We start from the raw sequence: 24,525 nt of genomic DNA, 5'->3' as shown, positions 1-24,525 counted from the left end.
CAGATTAGGTAGACAGATCCTAGTGAAGTGGTCAGGCAGTGTATATAATAATAACAGGAATAGTCTTCTTACATTTCTTACATTTCTAATATTCAAGTTTAAACATAATGGGGGACAGGTATCAAGTGTTTGTGACAGTATTAAGGCCATAGTGCTGAGTTTACACCGGTCTTAAAATTGCCCCGTATGTACCATGACACTTTTGGCAAGTTAAGGCTGTGTTAGCACCGCCAAAATGCTCTCCGCCGCTCATTAACCACGCACTTTAATGTGTGTCAATCCTTAATTATATGCATGGGCAAATTGTAGGTGGGGCTTATATGTAAATGAAGTCTGTGATATCAAAATGAGATTTATGAAGCAGCAGAACAGCTGCTTCATAAATCTTCATATTTGTGGACCTAAAAGGGTCCACAAATAAGACCGATTTCAAATTGGTCTTATTTGGGCGCTATGAAAAAGTCAGAAAGCAGCTGATAGGAAAGAGCATTATGGTAGAAGTCATATAGAGGCCTGGAAAATTCACAGTATTTTTAAAAGAAATTCACAAACGACTATAAAACAAGCAGACAAAATAGATTATTTAAAAACAACCTTGAATGACAAATTCAGCAACATTTTTTTAGTTTTGTAAACCTTTAAAACGTTAGGTTACTTACCGTAACCCTGGTTCCCTGAAAAATAAACCTCTCACATGACCTGAGCATGTGTCTGTTGCATTCTGGAACAAGACGCTGGAATGTCACACAGCAACCTTCGCAATTTGATTCCATATGGCAATAAAGGCGAGCTAACGACCTTGTAAATTTAATAGTTGACATTTCTTTTTCAGGGAACCAGGGTTACAGTAAGTAACCTAACATTCCCTTTCAAACTAAGGCAGCCACAGAGGAATCAACGGGGTGGAAATGCTGGAGCCCCAGCTTCTCCGCGCCATGGAGGGCATACAAAAACTGCAACTCCTTCACAAAGTCCGGGAGGACATGGAGGGGCTTACAACGGTGTGTAGTCGACACAGAGTTTTCAAAAACTGATTGGCGAACCTGGGTCTCCTCAGTCCAAGGGCTCTGGACCCGGGCAGTAGCTCTGCTCACAAGGGCTGCTAGCTCATCTGCCAGCGGACCGCTAGGAGCCATATACGTCTCCGAAGGGGAGCCCTCTAAACAGGAGGGGTCCTCTGTTCCCCCTTTGAATTCGCCTTCCTCCATGGAGGCGGCCAGGGACAACACATTGTCCTGCTCCTTCTCAATCAGCTGAGGGAGAGGAGGGACCAGTACTGGGGCTGAGGGGGTCTCCAGTACCCCAAAAGTCGGAGTGGGTGCAGCGGGAGCTATCAAATTGACAAGATGCTCCAGCAATGACTGCTGATTAACAACCGTGCTTGCTAGCTGCATCATTTGTGCCTGTAAGGCTGACACATCTGCATTGGGAGAGTGCCTGCGCGTCTGCTTTCTTGGTCTTGTGCTCTGGAGAGCGAGACACAGACCAAGCACTGCGGCTCGCAGACGCCTCATGCGAGGAGCTCCTCGAGAGAGTCAGCAAAGGCTGCAGAGAGTCAAAGGAGCGACCTTCAGCATGGTCTGCCCTCTTAGCCCTGGACCTTTTTTGGAACCGGGAGCACACAGCACAAAAGGGGATCTGTCAGTGCTCACCAAGCATGGTCAGGACCCAGGCATTGGATGCACATATTGTGGCCGTCCTCTGGAGGGAGGTTGGCCCCACATGTCATACAAACGTGGAAAATAAAATGCATTTTTTTCATGGTAGGCAGTCAAATACACGATTTCCGTGAAATTCGTGATAGCGTGAATTTTCAGGGGCATTTCTTACGACAGAGAGTGCAGACTCCTAACCTTCCTGAACAACCCAGAAACAAAGGGAGAGTATTTAAGGTTACCCTTTCTGTCCCTGAGGATGAAATTATAGCTCAATACCAGCTATTTCATTATGTACAATTGTTTGTATTGGTTGTATAATAAACTTGGTTCATTATATCATTTTCATTATGTATATTTGGTTTTATCCGTTGTACAATAATAACAATATAAAGTCAAGACATGATTTCCATTACATGAGAGTAGATGTTAAAACTTCATGCTGATTTGAACTTGGCTCTCGCCAAGATAAGCACCAACTAAGACATAGCTTTACAGTAAACTAATGTGATCCATCTGCGTCTCCATCCATTTGCATTTCCTTCCATCTGATGATGTAGATATCCTTCTGCCTGGTGTTGATGACTGAAGTGTAATGCTGGCTCCGGGGATCAGCTTATTTTGCCTCCCCAGCGAATCAGCACACACAACAGCTGTGATACTGGCTCTGGGGATCAACCAGAGTGCGGTCTCCACAGCGCATCAGCATGACAACTGTCTGAACTGAGCTAAGTAGGGTACATCTCTGTGGGCCATCTTCAAGTGGGCTCCTTCCATCCTTGGTGTTTCGTCGACTAGCCCACGACACCTCAAGAGGGCTTGACGGTGATGTTTTGATGGAACTGGTGGCGACTTATTGGTCATGTTAAGCTTGTCTTCCATGGTCAGCATGGGTCATTGCCTCTCCAAATGCCCTACCTATTGTTCAACTGAGGTAGCCCATTTGGAGGGGAGACACTATTTTTCAGATTAGTCTGTTAATCTGTGCTACCAGTAGCCCATTTTGCGGGACACCGATGCAGCAGAATTTTTCACACTTAAATATGCCAGTTTTAAGCCGTGCCTCATTAATTTTAAGCCAGTAAATACATTCTGGATGTGGTAAAATTTGTGCTGCGGCAGAGCGATACTTTACTCTCCGCCAATTTAGCACTGTGTTGGTCAGTCTTGATACATGTCCCCCAATAAATAATAATAAATACATGTCTGTTGCCTCAGGCCAAACCCTCACAGAGGATGAACACACTGAAGGTACCTTTTCTTTTCTTTTAAGTGCTGCGTTATTCCATCATAACGATTCAATTTTATACCATACAAGTAATATACATAGTTTCATTTAACCTTTGCAATGCCTACAGTTGTTATTTTCCCTTCCATACTTTGTATTTGTACATCAACCAATAAAATTATTATAGTAAAGGTGGTATTTTTTTCACAGTTATCACAAATCACACAATTCCAAAGAAATGTACCCAATGCTGTGTAATATGTAGTTCCCTGTGAAAATCCTCATTTCTGAAAGAATATTGTAAACATATTTTTTAGCACTACTTGTCACATTTAGGAAAACGGCAGCCAGTTTAGTTTGCTTCCTGTAAATGATTAAACACATTGCATACAGCTGTACACGTTTTTTAAAATGTCTTCAATGAAAAAGACAGCAGCTGTACAAAAGATCGGAAATTGCTCTACAAAAACGGGACATTTCATGTGGCTGGTGATACCGGGCAGCAGTGTGGAGTAGTGGTTAGGGCTCTGGACTTGACCGGAGGGTCGTGGGTTCGATCCCAGGTGGGGGACACTGCTGTACTTTACCTAGATTGCTCCAGTAAAAACCCAACTGTATAAATGGGTAATTGTATGTAAAAAAAAGTGATATCTTGTAACAATTGTAAGTCGCCCTGGATAAGGGCGTTTGCTAAGAAATAAATAATAATAATAATAATTATGTGTTGTTCTACATCCAGTACTGTTGTGGATCATAAATGGAAAGCTACATGCAGTTGCCATTTAGAAGACTTGTCACATATAGAGAAAAAGAAAAAGCTGAATTCCACTGCAGTTTCCTCAGCAGAAAAGCAAGCAACAGTGACAGAACAGGAAACAAGAAAAATGTTATATTACCGTATACTGTATAGCATTTTAGAACATTTCTATGATACTGGTATGTGGCTCAAGTAAAAATCACATCTTTTCAAAAGCAAACAAACAAAAAAAGTCTGCTCCCACAGATATTTACAGGGACACTACTGAAATAGTTTTTGCAATAATACAATTGTTGTAGTTAAATTGCCAAATACCAATGTGCTGAGAGTATAATGCCTTCAGATTTGTTATTATTTCGCTGTCTTTTCATGAACAAAACTTCACATTTTCCACAGTATTTCCTGTATAATCAATCCCGTAGATCTATTTTTTTTCTGTGCTATTTCCACGTTACCACAGATACATCTCCCTTTTTCTTGAATTAAATCCCAGTGGTTTAACAAGCATCTCATAAATCACTTTGTACTTAGTACTCAGTTATCCCTACCTATAGTTACTTCATTTGTGCCTTTTGAACTGTATGAGTTCCAGCTATTCCGGAACCACACTCCAGTGGCTGGTGCCCCCACTCTGTCTTTCAAAGCTATGAAACTCACAAGGGAAATTATGAGGCTATTATCGGGATCACCAGGTTCAACTTTTCTTACATCTTTACTGCACTTCAGCTGTTATTTGTGCCCTTATCTCATGAAAATGTAACATTTTGTTTTGGAGCTTGTCACTCCCGATGCGATATCTTAATGTGTCCCCGGTGTACTGTGAGGGCCTATTTGATATGAGGAATATTACTTGATATATCCATTCACATTAATCTGCTTGTTGGCAGAATATAATAAACAGGATCATTGTTTCCCTTCACCCCTACCTATTTATTTATTTATTTATTTTTAATCAAAAACATTTAAACATTGTTCTGCAGCAGCCTAAACTAATCGCTGTCACAGGTCATATTGACATTACAATCCCTGTCAGGGAAAAGGAGATTTTAATCTTAATGAACAACACACAATGTATCACAATCATAATAATAATAATATCAGACCGTTATCAGCCAGTAGAAACCGACTGTGACATCAGCACTGTTATTTAAATCAATCATTTTCACTTTTCAGCTTCTTAAACATGTCACTAGCAACTCAGCAATGGGTATCTTTCCTGTTTCAACAACATCAAGCTGATTATTATTATTATTATTATTATTATTATTATTATTATTATTATTATTATTATTATTATTATTATTATTTTCATGTTTGAATGCTGTTCTTGTTTATTTAATAACCAGGACTATTTATATTAATGCCTAATAGGGTTAACAAATGATTCAGAAGTATTAATAATAGGGTTAAAAAAGGATTCATAAGTATTAAGCTTTGCTACAGACGCAGCAAGATGTCAATTTAGGAGTCCATTTCTGTTAACTTTACCTTCAGGCTCTGCCACCTGTTACACACAGAATAGGTGTGGTATGAAAAAGGCATTGCATAGTGTTTCTATACTTCAAATAAATGCTGAAAAGAGAACAGTGAACACAACAAGAACTATTTAAAAAATGCCATTAAGGCAGAGTCCGATTACCTTGATTCATGGTTCAGTGTTTTGTCTGCTGATAAGCAGCCTTTATAATGAATAATAGACTGGGCTAAATTTACATTGCAGAAACTGTCACAGGCCCTTTCATTCCGGTGGAAGTATTCTGGCATTACATACATCAAAATGGTTTAATCTTATTTTGTTAAGTAGACTCATACAAGATTCATATCCCCCCCATCCCCCATTTGAAAAATAACTAATTGTATTTTTCATAAGTTATCAGGATATCTCCTGTACTTTAGTAGAAATTTTGACTTTGTTTGGTCTTAAGTGATCAATTTTAAACAAACCTCAAAACAATGACAATAATGTTTGCTGTAACATGCCCAATCCGTTGTGAACATATTACAAATAACACAAAGAGCTTCAAGCAAAATATCTTTTTGTGGCAAATCATTTTCAGACAGTTTCTCCAATCTGCAACTACTCTTTCGACATTTTGACATAACTACAACTTTTTGTGTCCTAATTGGAACATACTGTATAAGGTACAATAAACTTGATAAATGACTCACACTGTCAATTAAAATATGGAAATAATGTAAATTTCTCCACGTGTTTTTACTAGATTATTGTTACTGTGAAAGACTTCACTTGTAATAAAGGTCCGATAGCCCTTTTGAAGCAGACCCAGAGTCAGAAATTGAAGTTTTTAAAGCACTTTCATGCCATTTTATTAAATTAAAGGAATAAAATAAAAACAAAACAAAAACCTAACTCACACATAGAGTTCTTTTTTTAAAAAAATTTAGTCGTTGCCAATTATTTTTATTATTTTCTCCCCAATTTGGAAATGGCCAATTATTTGTATTATTTTCTCCCCAATTTGGAAATGGCCAATTATTTTTAGGCTCAGCTCACCGACCCCAGCGCTGACTCGGGAGGGCGAAGACGAACACACGCTGTCCTCCGAAGCGTGTGCCTTCAGCCGACTCACGCTTTTTTTCACACTGCGGACTCACCATACAGCCACCCAAGAGCTACAGCGTCAGAGGACAACGCAGCTCTCGGGCAGTTACAGGCAAACCCGCAGGCGCCTGGCCAGACTACAGGGGTTGCTGGTGCGCGGTGAGCCGAGGACACCCTGGCCGACCTAACCCTCCCTCCCCCTGGGCAGCGCTGCCCCCTGGAAGCTCCCGTCCTCTGTCGGCAAAGGAATAGCCTGGACTCGAACTCGTGACGTCTAGAGCGCATCCTGCACTCCACGTGGAGCCTTTACTGGATGCGCCACTCGGGAGCCCCACACATGGAGTTCTAACTAAACTTTGCACAGTTCCTAAACTAAAAAACTGTACAGCTAAGCTGTTTACCAGTCACCAAACACAAACATTATGACAAAAACACTTTTTTTTTTTTTTTTTTAAACCACACAGGTCTCTTCACAATGACAGCCTCTCTCTTCACACAGACTAGAGACTGCCTAGAACAAACATTTGATCCAGTTTTGAATACCTGCTATAGGTATGTGACAATTAACTTTAATGACAAATAATTACACATGTGGCTGTGCGAACACAGCCACACTCCCACACTTCTCTAGCAGGAAAACAAATTAACCCTATCCCTGCCAACCCCCAACACATTTCTTCCAGGCTGAGATCCGCTATGCCACACTACATAAAAATACTACTGATATTTTCAAAGAGACTTAAGAATATTGAGTTTTGTAACATACATTATTTGTACTTCTGTGTGAGAGGTTTCCATTCCTTTACTTTACTTTGATACAGACCTGAACTAAATGTTAATATAAACATTATGTATATCAACACTTGTATACAATTAGTAAAATTGGACTAAACTTTAGAGTACAATTAAATTAACCTCTCTTTTTGGAAAGGCATATGGGGGAAATACTGTAAGTTAATGTAACATTCAGAAATAATTTGATTTGGGTTGAAATACTGTATATTACAGATGTGTTACTCAAATCAAAATAAATATTGCTACACGTTAGCTGCAGTTGTTGCTCAAACGTATAATATACATTGCCAATCCCAGTTAATTAAAATATTTGAATTGTGCCCAAACTATAGTCTTATATTGAAGTATTCATACTGCTAAACTACATACTGTAAACAATAGTCTGGTTGTCGACCAGTAATGAATTTTAAAAATACAGTACCCAAGGGAGGGAGGGGAGTATCAAGCAAATCCTAAGCAGAAATCACCTTGAGGAAAGTGGTAAACACCCTGCTGAAAAAGGAAAGTACTGATGCTCACTTCCAGCTGCGCCGCAGGGTTACCGTGGTATATGTGCCACGCCTCGAGGCACCACAGATCTGTTGTGGTGTGGTGGAAGTTTTCCACCAAACCCACTGTACTTCTACAGTAGATGTGTTTCTCACTGATGAAACAGACAAGAGCAGTTGGTTTCTAAGAACTATAACAACTGTAGATTTACTTACCAAAGATTTTTCCAAGGATGATAGATTTGATGGCATTAAACTCAAAATCAGATGATAGACTAAATTCTTCTCTGGGATGCTGGTCAATCTGAAAAAAACAAACAAAAACAAAACATTCAGCGCCTATTAATTAAAAAAAAAACTTAACAGTGCATATTAATAACTTGATTGGTTGTTTGACAACTCTAGTATTCATATTATTTTGAATAAACCCACTCTTCATCATTAATTGTAGGGGGGTTTCTCAATATCAAGGCATTACCAATAAGAAACAGTAAGCACCCATTAACTCATTAAATCGTTAGCAAAAAAGAGTATGCAATAGTACAATACAATGTGTTACCTGTACAGAAAGCTTGTCTCCTTCCCTATCAATTTCAACTTCGTGAGGGTGTCCATTTGCCAGGTTTCGGAAATTTATCCTGAAAATGTCTGGAGCTTTGTTATTATGAAGCTTATACTTGATTTGTAAATGGCCTAAGAACAGAACAGAGCAGACAAGTATTGGACAAGTAATACTGTAACACTATTTTAATGATATGTAGTTCCTGTTCCTACCCCTCAGATATGTATATCATACAGACATACATCAGGACACACTGCACAGTTTAAATATTGAGTAATTTAATGAAACAGAGGACACATGCACTTTTTATAAACAATACTTTTTGTCCTGCAATTCATATGAAGGCAACACAAAACACAAAAACACATTTATTGTGAGGTTATTCATCATCGTATTTGGTGCATATTTTATGTTTCTGTTAGCTTGTATTAACTACAAGCAACAAATGAAATGGTCCATGGTCCACAGAGCATTTTTTTTTCTTTTTGTAATTTAAAGTTGAACGGCTTTATTTATTTTCAAATCAAATACAAAATATTTGAAGCCCAGTTAAGATAACCTTGGTTAAGGTCAATTCTTGGTTACTATCAACTTTGGTTTATGTGCCTGAGCCGATGATAACGCTCTGTTATGTCGTAGTCATACAGTACCTTTCACGTTAAATGATTATTAAACAGACATAATATATAGAAAAGAAGTGAACACTTTTTTTTTAAAATATGGGACTGGGAATGGTTGTACTTAGGTAATGAGCAGTAACAGCATATGACTGAATAGTTTAATATGGGTTCTTAAATAAAATAATCTTGTTTATGAACTAATCAGAGCATTACATACCCGTACCTCCTATGTTATCAATGCAATAAGTTCATTAATAAAAACATGGGAATGAATGGCCATGTTGAGCAATAACTGAAATTGTAAGAAATGATGTTCAATATTTTATTCCCCACGGTTTCAAACATGTTCAGCCAAACTATTATATTCCCTAAGAGGAGGTTTGACATCCAAGGCTGCTGTTTTTAAGAAGCCTTTAAGAAGAAGAAAACACTGTACTGTATATCAGACAATAACAATCATTGTGCAGAAGGAATAGCTTATCACAGTATAACATTTTAAAAAAATGCAAATCATGAGCTTGATTGGACAAACATTTAATATGCTACGTTTTGGAGAAAACAAATACATTGTTTTCTTCTTGTAGTTCTGTATTCCCTGGCAGCAGAGCAATTGAACAAGTTAACATAATTACTGGTTCAAGAGTACACCTGCAAGAAGAAAGATACTCCTGCAATCAATCAAAGTTTGCTTAACCAACTCAGACTTTACAATCACATAGTTTTATTGTTTCCTGTAAAAGGAATTGTTAATTTCATTGCCTGTCACATTTGAGTGAGCATTTTTTTTTCTCACAGAATTGGGAGTCAAATAAAACAATGCTCATGAATTAAATCCTGACAGCTGCCACAGAAAGTGCAGAGTCCTTTGATATGCCAGAAGAGATTTCAGAATGGTAGTGTGCTTATCCCCTAATTGGTAAGTCATGGGTGCATGTACAGTGCAACTGTCAAGCAAGCTGGCCTTTATCTGCCACCATGTTCATACCTTCTTGCATTTTTTTCCATTTATAGCCGTCACCCCTGCGCATGGATTCTGCTAGATGTTTGAATATCCCTGGAGGTATCAGGCACCATTCATCTTTCAAAGCCTCAGAGAGAGCTTTGTTTTATAGCAGATTAGGGTCCCAATACATGCTGAGATTGTGTAAGAAGTTATTCCTATGATGTAATGTTTACTGGCACAAAAGAAATTGTCTGCCCAATGAACACATTTTACTTCATTTCAAACCCTTGAATAATGTGATCTGGAAAAGCCACACAAACCTGCACATTTTAGACTTTGAAAGATGTGTGGTTAATGATACTGCAGCATCTTGCTTTAGGCACTTACAGACTCCAGATGACCACTGGTAATGAAGTATATCAATATGATTTGGTAGAATAGAAATTAATAGTTCTCCATGCATAACCTGAACAAGATGGCATGTAGTCTGTAAATGCTTCCTTTTTGCTCTCCCTGCACCACACACATACTGGTTTGGGATCATTATGTATGGCATCTTTCTATTTTTCTACAAAAAATAAATGAACTCACCATTTTTATTCAGTGTAACTGCCAGATATTCCTTGTAATAGGAGCTTACATATAATAGTAAGCTTGGTGTCTGAGTTGTACGGAAGCTAAAATAAATCTTCTCACTTCTAAGTGTTACATCAGAGTAAATGGAAGATGACTGAGCACTCGAGTTTGTATTAATCTCATGAGGCTCCTTAAATGTATACATGACAGATGTTCCACTCTTAAAGTATGCAGCGACCTCTGGAAACACAGAAACAAACACAGAAAAGTTATTCATTTTAAGAAAACCTTTCGAAAAAGAAACACTATACATCAGATGTTTTTATGAACAAATTATCTTGAAAATGAGGTGATGGATTTTAGTATTTTTAATTTTTTGTTTCCAATTATTAGATAATACATAGGAATACTACAAAATTAAAGTTACATGTGCAGTATATATATATATATATATATATATATATATATATATATATATATATATATATATATATATTTAAAGTGTTTTGTTACCTTTCTTGCAAAATGGCCCTGTGAAAGCTGAGTAACTACAATCACATGAGAAGCCATTGTATTTCTCAATGCATTTTCCTTTGTTGTGACAAAGACTACCATAGCTGCTGCAATGTCCTGGACAACCAGGTTTCACACCAGGGGTAATCTTGGCTCTCTCTTCAAGGTCAAGTGTTATTCCATTTAACTGCAATGAACGGATACATCCAAGAAATCCTTTTTGCCTAGAAGCAGTGCCTCCTGCAAGGAAATCAACATCATTACGTGAGTTATCTTTTGAGTGCAGAGAATTACACTTCACTTAAATACATTAGATTGCATGGACTTTTGTTATGGACCTTCTCTGATATTGTGAGCCATACAAAGCCGCAGATGTTTGTTTGTAGAGGACACAAAGTGACTACATCCACAGGCGGCGTGTATAAGTGGCTTGGGGAGGCTAAGCCTCCCCAAAATAAACTGCCAAAACCCTCACAAGAAATTGTTCTGACCAACACAAAAAATATTTGTCAGAGAAGATCGATTTTTTTTTTTTCATACAAGCACGCAAAGCAGGTCTAACAAACATATTTCTCATTTTCCTACTGTGCAAACACCAGACTGCTATAGGGCAGCTGGGATATCAAGGTACAGGATTTATTTACATTTCAATGTCATTGTAGGAGACAATGCTTGGCTGGTTTAATGTCAATTCATCCCGCCGATCTGAGCCCCCCATACCGCTGCAGGAGGCAGCGGACGAAAACTCGGAATCCTTTTCGCTCATTCCCTTGCCTGGAACATCCTCTTCACAATTTCAACATTTAATCAAATTGTTGTTATTTATACAAACAGCTTGATCCAAATCTGATTTTACAGAACTTTTGGCAAAATATTTTCGTAGCATATAATGTCCGTTTTCACGCACCACCGCTTTGCGAGAATTTGATAACTGTGACGCTACAGTCAGAACATACTTCCTTCGACTGTTTGAACAAATGCCACTTTTCAGAACACTGTTGGTGTTGCCAGATTATGAATGTTTCTGAAGTTTTTTCTTTAGATTTTTTCAGTCCTTCAATCCATTTTCAGTGAAAGTTGGGTCTTTTTAACTTCTGAAAAAGTGTATGCAAGGAAAGCAGAAAACTGCATCTGCCTGCTTTAATGTACGCTAAACATGAAAACGTATTTTAATATTCTGATGAAAATGAATGGTTTTGCTTACCAAAGACAGTTTTCAGATACACAGGTAAACAAGGCCATGACGGCCCTGTTGCAGTATCACCAAGGTCCAAAATACAGGATTTAGTGAATTTCAGTGTCATTCCTGGAGACAATGCTTGGCTGGTTTAACGTCCATTCTTCCCATCGATCTGAGCCCCATATAGATATTCGAAAGTTTACGGTAAGAACGCAGTTATTTTTTTTTGCAAATATGAAATACGTTGAATGCCCCTTGATTTTAAGTATTATAGTAAGTGCGTGTTTAGAAGCTTAATAGACAGTATTGATGATTGATTTAAATTGGTGTGAAGTGATGGAAATGGTGTTCGAAATTGGTGTAGGTACTGTAGGGCTGCAGAACAGGGTAACGGATTTAAAGGGTTAAAAAAAACAAAAAAACAGTGCAGCTTGTCATCCTGACTGTTTTTCTAATTTGCTTAAATAGGCATAACATGTTTTAAAGTACAAGCTAGTGCTGTGTTAAACTTCATTTATTTGGCCGCCTTATGTTGGGGGAAAAAAACAATGTCAAATATATATGTAGCATCCCTGAGTGGTTTCGGGGTCTGGTTTGTGCTACAGATTATTATACAGTACAAGTTCTCAAAAAGACGCAGGAGAATGAATCCGGTTTACAGCTTTTATTTGTGTCCGTCAGTCCAACTATTTTTCAAACTCAACACAATGAATGAAACGTAGTATTCAGACTCACTTGTAACAGAGTAATAAAAAATAATGCAAGTCTTAATTATATATATATATATATATATATATATATATATATATATATATATATATATATATATAATGTGTGTGTATCTTACTGTACATTGTTGGGTTCAATAAATGCAAGGGGGGAAAGTGTGGAATAGCTTCCCCAAACGAAAGAGTCTATGACTACATCACAATTTGGTTATATCTTTTCTTGCCTTTTGTGTAATGTAATGATATGATTTGCCCATTAAATTAGGTGAAACTCCGCTCAACAGATTAGTGTTTGTGAGTTGTTTTTCTTCTTGGGATTGTCCATTGTTTTAAGGAAAAAAAATATGCTTTGGAAAACCCAAAAGGCATATGATAAGAAGGGCTTTAATGAATTTTGTGACTCTATCCATTTACATTATTGTTTAGTTTTGCACAAACACTAAATAATGATACATTCAGAATGAGGTAACCAACAACCACTCCAAACACTGTATCTGAATTTTAATTCACGCAATATTCACCATATTTACCAAACTCAAGCCATCTTTAAAATGTGTGCATTCAGCGAGGGGGGTTAATGGTTAAATAAATCCAAGTGATAAATGGTGCTTTATTGTCAATTGTCAGTGAATCTTTCAAGCTTGAAATGATTCCTAAATGAATGTCTACCTCATAACACTATATCACAGTAATACACAGATTTAGTACATCAATGTCCCACTTCATGGGAAAAGTGTATTGTTTTTATTTATTTATTTTTTAATATTAAATAGTACATTTGTGTCACAGCCAAATAGAGGAATTGTTTTTTGAGCTAGCTCCATGATTCTCGCTGATTGCTAAGAATCAATGAAGTCACATAAACATATGACTCATGGTGGGATACAGCAATTGGAAGAGAGTTCCAAAGACTGCTGAGGAACCATATAAAACAGTGCAGTCAGACCTTGATAACAGTTCAATCCATACAGAAAAAAAAACATCTAGCAATAACATCTGTTTACCTTTATTTAGACAAGGTTGTGTGTATAATTTCAAACATCGTGATCTACTGATTGCTAACCTGATTGTTAGTAGTCTGTCTATCTGTGTACTATAGCATATTCTCCCTCGCTGAATAGATACTCAGTGAGGGAGCTTCTAATATAATTTATTGGTGGAGGGCTGCCAAATATCAAGTCAGTGGTTCAGCAACAATCACATCTTGCATAAGCTTAAAAGGGAAATGATGATTTCTTACCTACAAATAACTGGCTGTTGAGTTGCAGGTGAATGTGTCCATCAGCGGGAGCTTTCTGAGTCCTTCTTGGTATCTGATCCACTTGAAGCGAAGCTTCTTTTACATTCCGCTCAGCCTTCACATAATGCCACTGGTTGTCATTTAAACGTGTAGGCGTCTTCACGGTTACATCAAAGGGACCGTTTCCCACGTCATACGAAAGATTTACTTCTGAAGGAGCTAAAAGTCAAAATTATTATATTAATCAGCTAATGAATGTAATTTAGTGTTTATCTTCAAAACTATCCAGCCATACACAATCAATGATCTTTATGTGTTTTTTTTAGTTTACTAAACAAAATGCTTGTTGAATAATACATCACACTGTGCCAATCAGAGGCTTTATAAACTCACTATTAAGGCTAGAAAACAAACTCAATGATCTGCTTAAGGTTGTACATTTAGAATTATCAGTACAATTGCCACTTTGACATCGCGAAGCCAGAAAAATGAAAGCTAATTTCTTTATTGATATTCTGCCTTCAGTCAGTTATAGCATGTGTTTTTGTCTGCATTTATTCCTATATTAAATATAGTATCTAAAATTAAAACTCTGATAAAGGTTTGATAAAAGTGCTTGGAAATAAAGATTATAATGTCATACATTATACATAAGGCCCTGTGAAAATCACAGAATTTTCTTTAAAATTCATGGCAGTATCACAGGTAAAGTATCGTATTTCGCAGGATTTGCATGGAACTATTTTATAAATTATGTGTTCAGATTATTATTATTTTTTTAAAACATCAAATATAGATATAAATGCATTGACATCATCAAAATCAACGTCAAAGTTATTCAAGCACATTACAATAGCTTGTGAAACGGTGTTGTAATTAACAGCCTGTAGGTAAAATGTATCTGCAAGGACAGCTTTCAGTTCTAGTATGTCAGATGCATGTTCACCATTTAGGTCTTGCAAAACAAATACAATGTGTAACTAATACTGATCTTGGGCATCAGTCGACTTGTCAGAGACCACTGTTTTACCAATCCCATAATCTCCTGCTTGTGATACTCGGCAACTTTAGGTCAATATTCATGTCTCAGCTGGGCTGATGAAGGAATCACTCCACCATTTGCTACACTCAGTCTGAAGAATTTACGTAACTTTTGGTTGTCCAATTTTTCAAGCGGGATATTTGTGCAAACAAATGCCTCTGTCAGGTCAAAATTTAATGTGTTTCGTGCTTCACGGTTGTCAGTGGACGTTTAGAACATGGAAGTCACAGTTTATTGTTTCTTTGCAAGTAAAGCAGTCGCAGTACTGCTCTGCATTTCTGCTCTTTCGGTGAATACTTGAATCTAAATGCCTGTCAGCAGCTGATTCTTGGTAGTGATCTACAGTAACGTTGCAGGACGTACAGAAGAGTTTATCTCCATCGCTGTGTATAACTCCTGCTGGATACTGCTTTACGTGATCTGCTGCACGTCAGCGGTTGCTTGTGTCACCTATCCGCCTACATCTATTCTCTAACTATTTTATTAACAGAAAACATAATACTAATTAAGACAATGATAAGTAAAAAAACATAAAACTGCAGTTATTTAAAAATAATCAAAAACTGAAACATGTAACATGTTATTTTGCATGATTTATTGAAATTCAGATATCCATAATGAGCAATGTGGATAAGATATAAGAAAATCTGTTGTTTTAAGGTCAAAATTATGTCTTGTTGGACATAACTAACCTGTAAGTGCACCTCAAAGCCAACTATAACTGACAATAAAAATTGACCGTCTGTTACTACAACTCGAGTTTCAACAAATTTTCGATTGGCAATCGAGTTGGTAGAATAGACCACTGCTCTATTTTCAGCAATTCATTTTTCTATGTGCCTGTGCATGCTCAGCCAATGACATTGCCTTCAGTTGTCTCGTTATTCTTTCTTTGGCGCAGCCTTGGGGTAGTGGAATGCCCTTCTGGATTCCACTGTGTCATTGTCAAGCCTCTCCGGGTTTAAAACTGCTGTTCAGCGTCATCTGCGTCTGAGGTGAACTTGTTTTAGTTATAATGCAACTGTTATTAAAATATAAAAAAGACGACAAATATAAGTAATTAGCAAATATTTATTTTTTACATTGATGTACTTTCAAAATGATTCCAATTACTATAGCAGCTGCTGAAACATGTTTACTGCAAACTGGCACCATCTTAAAATTGTGTGTGGCACGTTAAGCAACAGCAAACCCGTTGTCAGTTTTTTGCTTGTGTATATCAGGCTTCAGTGAATTCTGGATTCCCAATGCCCCTGCAGCAAAACTCCAGATTTATTTCCTGGGCCTCAGGTCCATGCACACACAGGCTGTTCTTTTATTCAAACTAACCTTGCAGCCCCATGGCCATCATGTCAGTGCGAGCATATGTGCATTGGACTCCTTCCCATCAAATTTGTTGACAAAGGACGCAATGTTCTGTTCTGTCACCAGTTTACACAAAAGTCTATGGAAAATAACTATAGTCCTTTTCATGTTCTGTGAAACATATGTCTCCACCATTGCTGTTAAGTTTCCCAGTTAACCACCCTTTGCTGTATAGTACATGGATCCCAATTGTTGTTATTATTTAAAGTTTATTTTGAAAAACTGAGCCACTGTACCAAAAATGTTTTTTAAAGTGATCTATTTGTGGGTCACTCTTCACATGACCCAGGCAAAAATGACTTTATACCGCTCCCTTGTTAAAAGGCATCTGTCTTACAACAATGGTAGTTAGTGGTAATTGTTTATTGGTTATTATAATGCGCTACTCAACTACAGTAATATATGCTAAGTTTTCTTTCTATTAGAAATACAGAAGAGACACTTAGACAGAACACACCTTTAGAATGTCATGCCTATTTATTTTTACACAGATAGCAGCTCTTGAATAAAGATTCAAGACTGATTACCAGACATGTCTGATTTTTAAGCTTGTTGTAGGTTGTTTTTAAGCAGGATACATTTATGGACGTTACAGTATATATATATAAGTATACAGTTTGAATTTGCCTATTTGATCTAGTCTGATCTCTCAAAATTGAAAATAATAATAATAATATTTGTGGCCAGTAGTTTCTCATTGGTGAGTTCATACATAACAAGTGTGCATTTACAGTACATGCTTCAAGTAAAGTTTTACAAGCCTGGAGATGTTCATACTGTAGAGGACTACCTGAGTGACAAACAGTTGACTGGCACAAGCTATTCAAATGAATAGATGTGCATGGCAGCAGGCCTGGTGCCAGGTTTTTGTGGGCCCTAGGCAATGGACCTCCACTGCCCCCCGCCCCCTCACCCCCCACCTTCACCCCCAAATCAAAAATATTTTTCTATCAAAAAGGTTTTCATAATCAGTAGTCCCTCGCTAAACCAGACATGTCTTGAGGGAGGCACGAGTTGTCCGATTTATAAGAGAAAAAAAAAAAAACATTTGGTAATAAATCTGTACAGTAGGCCTATACAGTATTAAAATCAAATGAATACCTATAGCACACTTTCTTTTTATTTTAGCCTACCGGTAACACAAAATAAAGCATGCTGCTGCATTTTACACATTTCTGTACAGTGTGAAAATATTAAAATATTTTTTTTAATTAAAACTAAATGATTTTAGCACATTTTCCTGTTTTTACTGTAGCCTAGCTTAGTACACAATTAACACAAAACAGAACACACACTTTACAGAAATAATATTTTTTTAATGCACATATAAAATTTGCTTATTGCAGTTTTTTTTATTGTCTTTTTTTGTTGTCTTTTCCTTCCATTTTTGACATCCAAATTTGTGTTTGTTTTTATGTGGAGGTATGGCAGGTTTCATTTTTGATCGTTTAAAATCGTATAATTATAATTGGTGCTATGATAGTAATAGACGTTATGATAATGAGGCTCGACAAAACGCTTGTGAAATGAAAGTTGGATTGTTGGAAAGCAAATGTGCCAATTATAGAATGTCTTTAATGTATGTTGAGATCAGCCAATAGCTTTTGGCTTTACGATGACATGAGGAGGACTGAAGCTAATAGAGAGTGAGAAGAGTCGAGACTAAGAATGCATACGGTTTAGTTTAGTTTAGTTTAGTGCAAAATAAGCATTTCTTGCCCTAAAGACTATTTGAGTAGGATAGCTGGCACAGAAATAGTACATTTATTCATATTTGCAATTTTATTTCTGTATGTGTATTTCTGGCGCCAGAGCCCTGGGCGTTTGCCCGGGTTTCCCGGGTTCTGACACTGGCCCTGCATGGCAGATACATTTTATGGAACTATTGTCCTGCAGTAACTATCAACACCAGGCTAAAGAAATTTGTGATGCTATTGAGAGCATTTTTCTTTCTAAAGGCCTAATCCTTTTCATAATTTTCCAAACACATTTTTTGTGTACATTACTGTTTTGTTTGGAGTACTATACAGTAATCTGTTGCATATCCGACTGCGGTGACAATTACTACATTCACAGAATTATTGTTTTGAGAGTCAGCTTTTATTAAATCCCTTGTTTAGAAAGATACAGGGTATTTATTAATGCTTGTCACAGAGTAGCCGTCTGCCGTGTGTGTGTGCATTCACTGCTGAATGACAGGCAGGAGATCGAGACGGAGGTTGAAGTTGATAAGCCCCGCAGGCGAACAGGATTTATTTACATATCAACACACTGAACAGCTCACATGACACTACCAGCATTGGCAGCGCACGGAGCACATACAACACAGTGTACGGAAACTTTGGTAGGATCAACAATATCTGAACTAATCTTGTCTGTTCAATAATAAACATTGCTGAAGAGGTTGATCATGGCGGATATGTGACGGGCGGATACGTGACGGATTACTGTGTTTAAAATGTACTTTTTGGTCTTACATATTCAATGTTTTATTATTTGTAAAAACAATAAGGAAACTAAAAGCAACAGTAATTATAAATATAATGTGAATGATCATGCTAAAAAAATAAAAACTATTAACCATTTACTTACATTTGAGTTCAATCCTAATAAAATCTTTAATTCCAAGATTTTCCAGAAACACACCAGATGAAGCTGTGGTTTTGAATAAGAATGATATGTCTGCACTTAGTTCACCATGGAATGTTGGGAAGTGCAGGTAGGAGGTTTCTGTATTGAAGGAGGCTGCATTCCAAAAGTGCTCTGTGTAGCACAAGAAGAAGAAGAAGAGGAAGAATAAGAAGAACAACGACAACAACACAAAAAATGAATTAAGGCCCTATTAACAAAACTTTGAAAATATATATTAAAAAAAATTGATCAACAGTGTAGAACATTTGTATAAATATCAGACTTTAATTCAATAAACAAAGCCATAATAACTGAATTCTTTGTGAATAGTCACAGTGGATTCTTTCACAGAGCTCAGATCCTGAATTGCACAACATCCTTTTGAGTCCCATCCACAATTGTGGAATGGAGTTTGTATTGATATACATCAAGTATACACTGTATATTACTACTTGGCCAACTGCACAGTCATATAAAAATGTATACAGAACTCTCATATATTCATGATGACCTGACAAAGTGCGACTCAATCTCTGGGCCCAGGATTTTTTCTTCTTTTAAACCCCTTTAAATATGAGCAGAATATAATCCATTAAAAAATAGACATAAATACAAAATATTTTAGATTTTTTTTTATTAACTATTAAACATGTCTGGTTATTTGTTAATGATAATGTGGACTGTACAGTAGAGGTCTTCACGGGTCTACCCGGACCCGAGGACCCGAGACCCAACCTGTACCTAACAGGTTTTCGGGGGAAGAATTGTCATGCACCACTTGGGTCGGGTTTTTGTTTACTCAGTAATACAAAAACTGTCGATTACTACTAAAGAGGCTCTCTTTGGTACTAAAAATCATTATTTATAATTCCTGTTGCGTGGATTGGCTTCCCCCAGTAGCACATGACATGGCTTCCAGAGAGCAGCAGCAGACACGTGACCCATATTGAAGGTGCTTCTTTTAGATCATTCTTAAAAGTCGGAGTAATGGATTTGTTTATGAAGGATGTGAAAGAAAAACTTAAGAAAAACAAATTCCATGAACAAAAGCTCACAGAAAAATGCAAGTCTGCGGTGTGGGAATCATTTGTTGTTATTGTGGACAAAGAAGGAAAACAAATTTGACATCTCAATTGGATTTGCTCTTGTGTTAAGTTTGTAACAAAATCACTCATTTACGAGATCGTACTTCGGTTCATTTGTTTTTCAGATACTGTATTTATCTTTGTATCTTTTACACAAGCATCTTATATATTTCATTTTACTGTCCTCTGTGTAGGTTCATGATTGAAATAAACACTGTCTGTAGTTTAGCAAAAAAAAAACCCACTGCTTTAATACTGTATCTAGTCAGTGCATATACAAAGCTGGGGAAAAGAAAAGCGCTCCACTTTTTTTCGGGCTGGGTTGGATCCGGGTCTAATAACAAGAATTTTACATTGGGTCGGGTCGGGTAAATGATTGTCGGTTCGTGGTCAGGTCGGGTTGATTAACTTGGACCCCTGAAGACCTCTACTGTACAGTATAACAATACATTCAACTAAATAACAATGCTGAATAAAAAACAAAATCCTGCAATACACACTGCCCCATCAGTTTAACATTGGCCACTTTTTTATTTAAGTGTGACGTTCCTTAATTTTTGTGCTTTCTTATTTCTGGGCATGGTTTGTGGAGTTTATCGACAGAATCCAGGAGATAACATTTCAATGAATTCTTCTGAGTCATGTATGCTAATACTGTGTGCTTAGCTAAATATGTACTTTTTAATTCCACATTTTCATCTCTATAACTTATACCAGGCACAAACCTTGGTCTGAGTGGTGAAGGACGTTATGCTACAAAACATGGTTTTAACATTAAAGCATTTATCTTAAATATATACAGATCTCAGCTATATGCCGTTTCACCTTGATATGAAAAATTGTCTGTATCAGTTTTGCATACTTTAAGGTTGTCCCAAATGGATTTGAGTAAGAATTTCACATTTTACCCTTGTGTGGCTGAAGCAGAAGGTCCTTTGAGATTGTAGTACAAAGACAACTGTAGTAAAAAAACTCAGCATGGTTTTCATATTGTATGGCTTACATAGAATACATCACAGTTTTTAACATTAACTCCATAAAGACACTTACTGTCACCATTGCACTGCAGAAGTCCAACTTTATAAGCAGCTTCTGAACTGGCTCTGTTTATGTCACCAATTACAATTTTAGTAACCGGCAAATGTTCTTTGAAGGTCAGAAGACCTGAATCATTGGTCCTAAATACAATTGGAAAAACAGTAAAAAAAATAATGTATATGTATAAAGCATTTATTTTCATATAGAATTACCATACATTCATGAAGATAAATAACAATTATATATATATATATATATATATATATATATATATATATATATATATATATATATATATATTTATATATATACTGTACACATCTACTGTTAAAAATATATATTTTAAGTTTAAAGATGCTTAGTTCGTGCATATGTGAATTACAAAATACAGTACATGTTTAAAACAATATAATATTCTATGAAGAGTGCAATATTACCATTCATTTCTGTCAGAATCACAATTACAGAAATGTTTTGTATCAATGCAATTTTCCTTAAGGCCACAAGCACATGTCTGCCTCCCAGGTACTGCACCTCCCCAATATGTTTGCAATTCATTTGTTCTTCCAACCCACCAAGTGAATGGCGTTCCTTCTACAAGATAAAGCAAAAAAAAAACAACATTGTATGATACAATTTAAAAAACATTTTGGGTATATAGTTTTCATGACAAAATGTTAGGGTTCCAGTTATTAGCTTAATATTCCTGCTTTTAATAAAGCAGTTAAATTGCCTGGGAATGTGATAGATTGCAACATGTTTTCTGTATACAGTACTTCACGCAAAATCACGTTTTAACTGCGGTATGTCAGAAAACGTTAAAGAATTGTGTAACATTTTGCAACACAAAATACTGTATCAGTAAAAAAAACAAACATATATTTTAGAGCCTTTTATTGCTATTCATAAAACTGTAATGCCTGTATTCATAGAGCCTATGCTGCCCAATGTTTTCTCTGCTATGATTTATTGATGACTTAAAAAGGGTGACTTAAGCCCGCTTCGACATGTACCTGGATGAAGGTGCCTTTACTAAGAGTTGATGTCAGACTACAGAGAGCACAAATTCACCCAAACAAATGTTTATTTAGGGTTGGCATTATAATTTACTTTGATTTATTTAAGATAGACCAGAAAAAGTGCCTGGGTCACATTCAGTAATTGATTCTTGTAATGTAGATCTTATGATACAGCTTACCTGTCAGAAGCTGTCACTGAGATCATTTAAGTCAACGAACTAGGATGAATGAGGTAGGGGTGGTTACAAATATAACATGTATGATGTTCACAGTGTTTTACAGTATGAAGATTCAAAACTTCACAGGTTGTCACGCACATTACATACTGTATGTTATACACATATAATATTGTACTTTAGTAGTATAATTTGCACTTACTGTAAACTATACTGTATTAAAATATTTACCTGGCATTGTAACCCTGTATCACCTGTAAGTCTGCCAAATACATCAATAATAATAATACTAATATTGGGGCATACCCAAGACCTCACTTGTTTGCTGTGTTGAGTGGAGTTATTTGTCGTAGACATCTTCAGTGTTGAATGAATTAATGGATGTTTTGTAAGAGTACAGTGACTGATCAGAATCAACTGTAAAGATGTACAATAACAATCAATTCCTTTAATTTCTTAAATGTGCAAAAGATGTGTAAACACAGAACCTTAGTTAAAACAAATTACTGGTCAGCATGATAAAGAGCCCTTCTGATTTTACTTCTTGTAAGTTAGACCAACTCACTGTATATTCAAAATGAATCTTTTGGTCAAACTGGTACGCGTAATTTGAGTGACCATGAAGCCAGCATGAGTCTCAGAGGTAAAGGCTGCCAGTAAAACTGGAAGAAGCACAATAACATGATCAGTATTGCTGTTTATGTTCACTCTGATTTCCCAAGCTTGCAGACAGAACACATGTAACCATACTCCAACTTGAAAGACGGTGTGAGTCAGAATTGGAACAATGGAACTGACGACCACAAAAAAGTCGAAGCCGTACCAACGGCTGGATTTTATTAGCTGACAGAAAACAACGTTAATGTAATATCTCTCCTAGAGAGATGACCATATATATTAAAGCCTAATGTTTTTGAAAGTTCTCATTTATTCAACCTTCTATACCATATGCTAATCTCTGCCTTGAGACTTTCAGAACATTCAATCATTTCTCTGGAGAGACTTAAGTGTTAGAGCATGACTATCTGGTAACTAGGAACCTGCAACTATCTGAGAAATCCAATGTCAAAATACTTTTCCAATTAGATGGAGGCACAGAAAATGCCACTAGCGTCAGAGACAAGTAGCCAAAATGAAGCTTTATACCTTCTGAAACACATGGACCAGTTAAGATATCCACCTAGGAAATAAGACAAAAATGCCACCAACATTTTCCAACATGTACATGTTGCTCAGACTCAGTGAGTAGGGTAGCAGATGTGATTTTAATATTGACAGGGCAATGTTTACTAACAATACATGTATTTTACTTTCCTCAGACACACAGGCACTCATTGGATCCCTGTCCAATACTGTTTTTAAAAAACTGAAAACTAAAAAAAAAAAAGTTATTTTATACTTACATGGTCCAGGATTGAAATCAAGCTAGATATATACTTTAAGCTTTAGAATAATCTAACCCTGTGTGGGTTCTTTTGAAAAGAAGGGTCGCTTAAAACTGTGTGCAGACTCTAAGTAGCTTACTTTTCAATACCAAACAAACAATACACAGTGAACTAGGTTATCAGGCAGTAATCAATCAAAAGTCATTGTACTCAAATCAGCAGATTTTGTCAGAATACAGGTAAATGTGATACTAACTAATTGCACTTTCTACATACAGCAATACAGTATTAAACCATATGCATTTACATTAATAAATGTCACATATCGTGATATAGTTTATACACATAATATTATGCAGATTATAAATTATGGAAAAAAAATCTGTATCATAATACCACTGCTTTAAAATGTGTATACAGTTATCCAGTATATCTGAAAAGGGTGTCAATTTATATGTAAAAGAGAAAAAGAATTTGGTTTGAAGCAGTTTTTTTTACACAGGAGTAAACATTTTGGTTCAAAACATGTTTTTGGTATGCTTCTGAGACCACCACTTGAATATTTCTTAAATTCCTAACTCTGCTACAGATAAAAGAAGAGCAATTCAAGTAATGTTACTAATTTCCAACTTATTTTCCAATATTTGGATCAGGATGATGTTACTGAGATTTAAATAATATGTCCAATGGGTCAAAATAGTTGGTCATACCTTATCTAAAGTTCATCATGGGTAAAAAATCTAGAACTTGGGACTATCGGACTACTTCTCTGGGTAATTAAGTTCACATCTAGTAGCCTTGCATTAAATGAATTACACAAATTAGAAATATACATTTCCTCTTAACAAGAGAACTTAAGTAAAGATGGCATTCTCTCCAGCAGCTTTTTCAACTCCTGCACAGTGCTGTGCCAAGACAAACTGTGGCACGGCATCT

At 36.5% G+C, this 24,525-nt stretch overlaps 1 protein-coding gene across 2 annotated transcripts in view; it reads right to left on the bottom strand.

Moving 5' to 3' along the window:
• Window positions 1-24,525, bottom strand: part of LOC117963540 (contactin-associated protein-like 5) — a 113,692-nt gene that overhangs the window by 6,324 nt on the left and 82,843 nt on the right. For both annotated transcript variants that reach the window (XM_058991942.1, XM_058991949.1), the window contains 8 exons: window positions 21,447-21,603; window positions 21,022-21,149; window positions 18,848-19,018; window positions 13,849-14,067; window positions 10,701-10,940; window positions 10,203-10,427; window positions 8,046-8,179; window positions 7,703-7,790 (listed from right to left, as the gene is read on the bottom strand). In XM_058991942.1, coding sequence (XP_058847925.1) covers window positions 7,703-7,790; window positions 8,046-8,179; window positions 10,203-10,427; window positions 10,701-10,940; window positions 13,849-14,067; window positions 18,848-19,018; window positions 21,022-21,149; window positions 21,447-21,603 — 1,362 coding nt within the window. The remainder of the gene's footprint in view (window positions 1-7,702; window positions 7,791-8,045; window positions 8,180-10,202; window positions 10,428-10,700; window positions 10,941-13,848; window positions 14,068-18,847; window positions 19,019-21,021; window positions 21,150-21,446; window positions 21,604-24,525) is intronic.

This window comes from Acipenser ruthenus, chromosome 2 (genome assembly GCF_902713425.1).
Source record: "Acipenser ruthenus chromosome 2, fAciRut3.2 maternal haplotype, whole genome shotgun sequence".
Taxonomy (NCBI): Eukaryota; Metazoa; Chordata; class Actinopteri; order Acipenseriformes; family Acipenseridae; genus Acipenser; species Acipenser ruthenus.
Note: the sequence above shows the minus strand (reverse complement) of the source record. Positions and strands in the feature narration are given on the sequence as shown.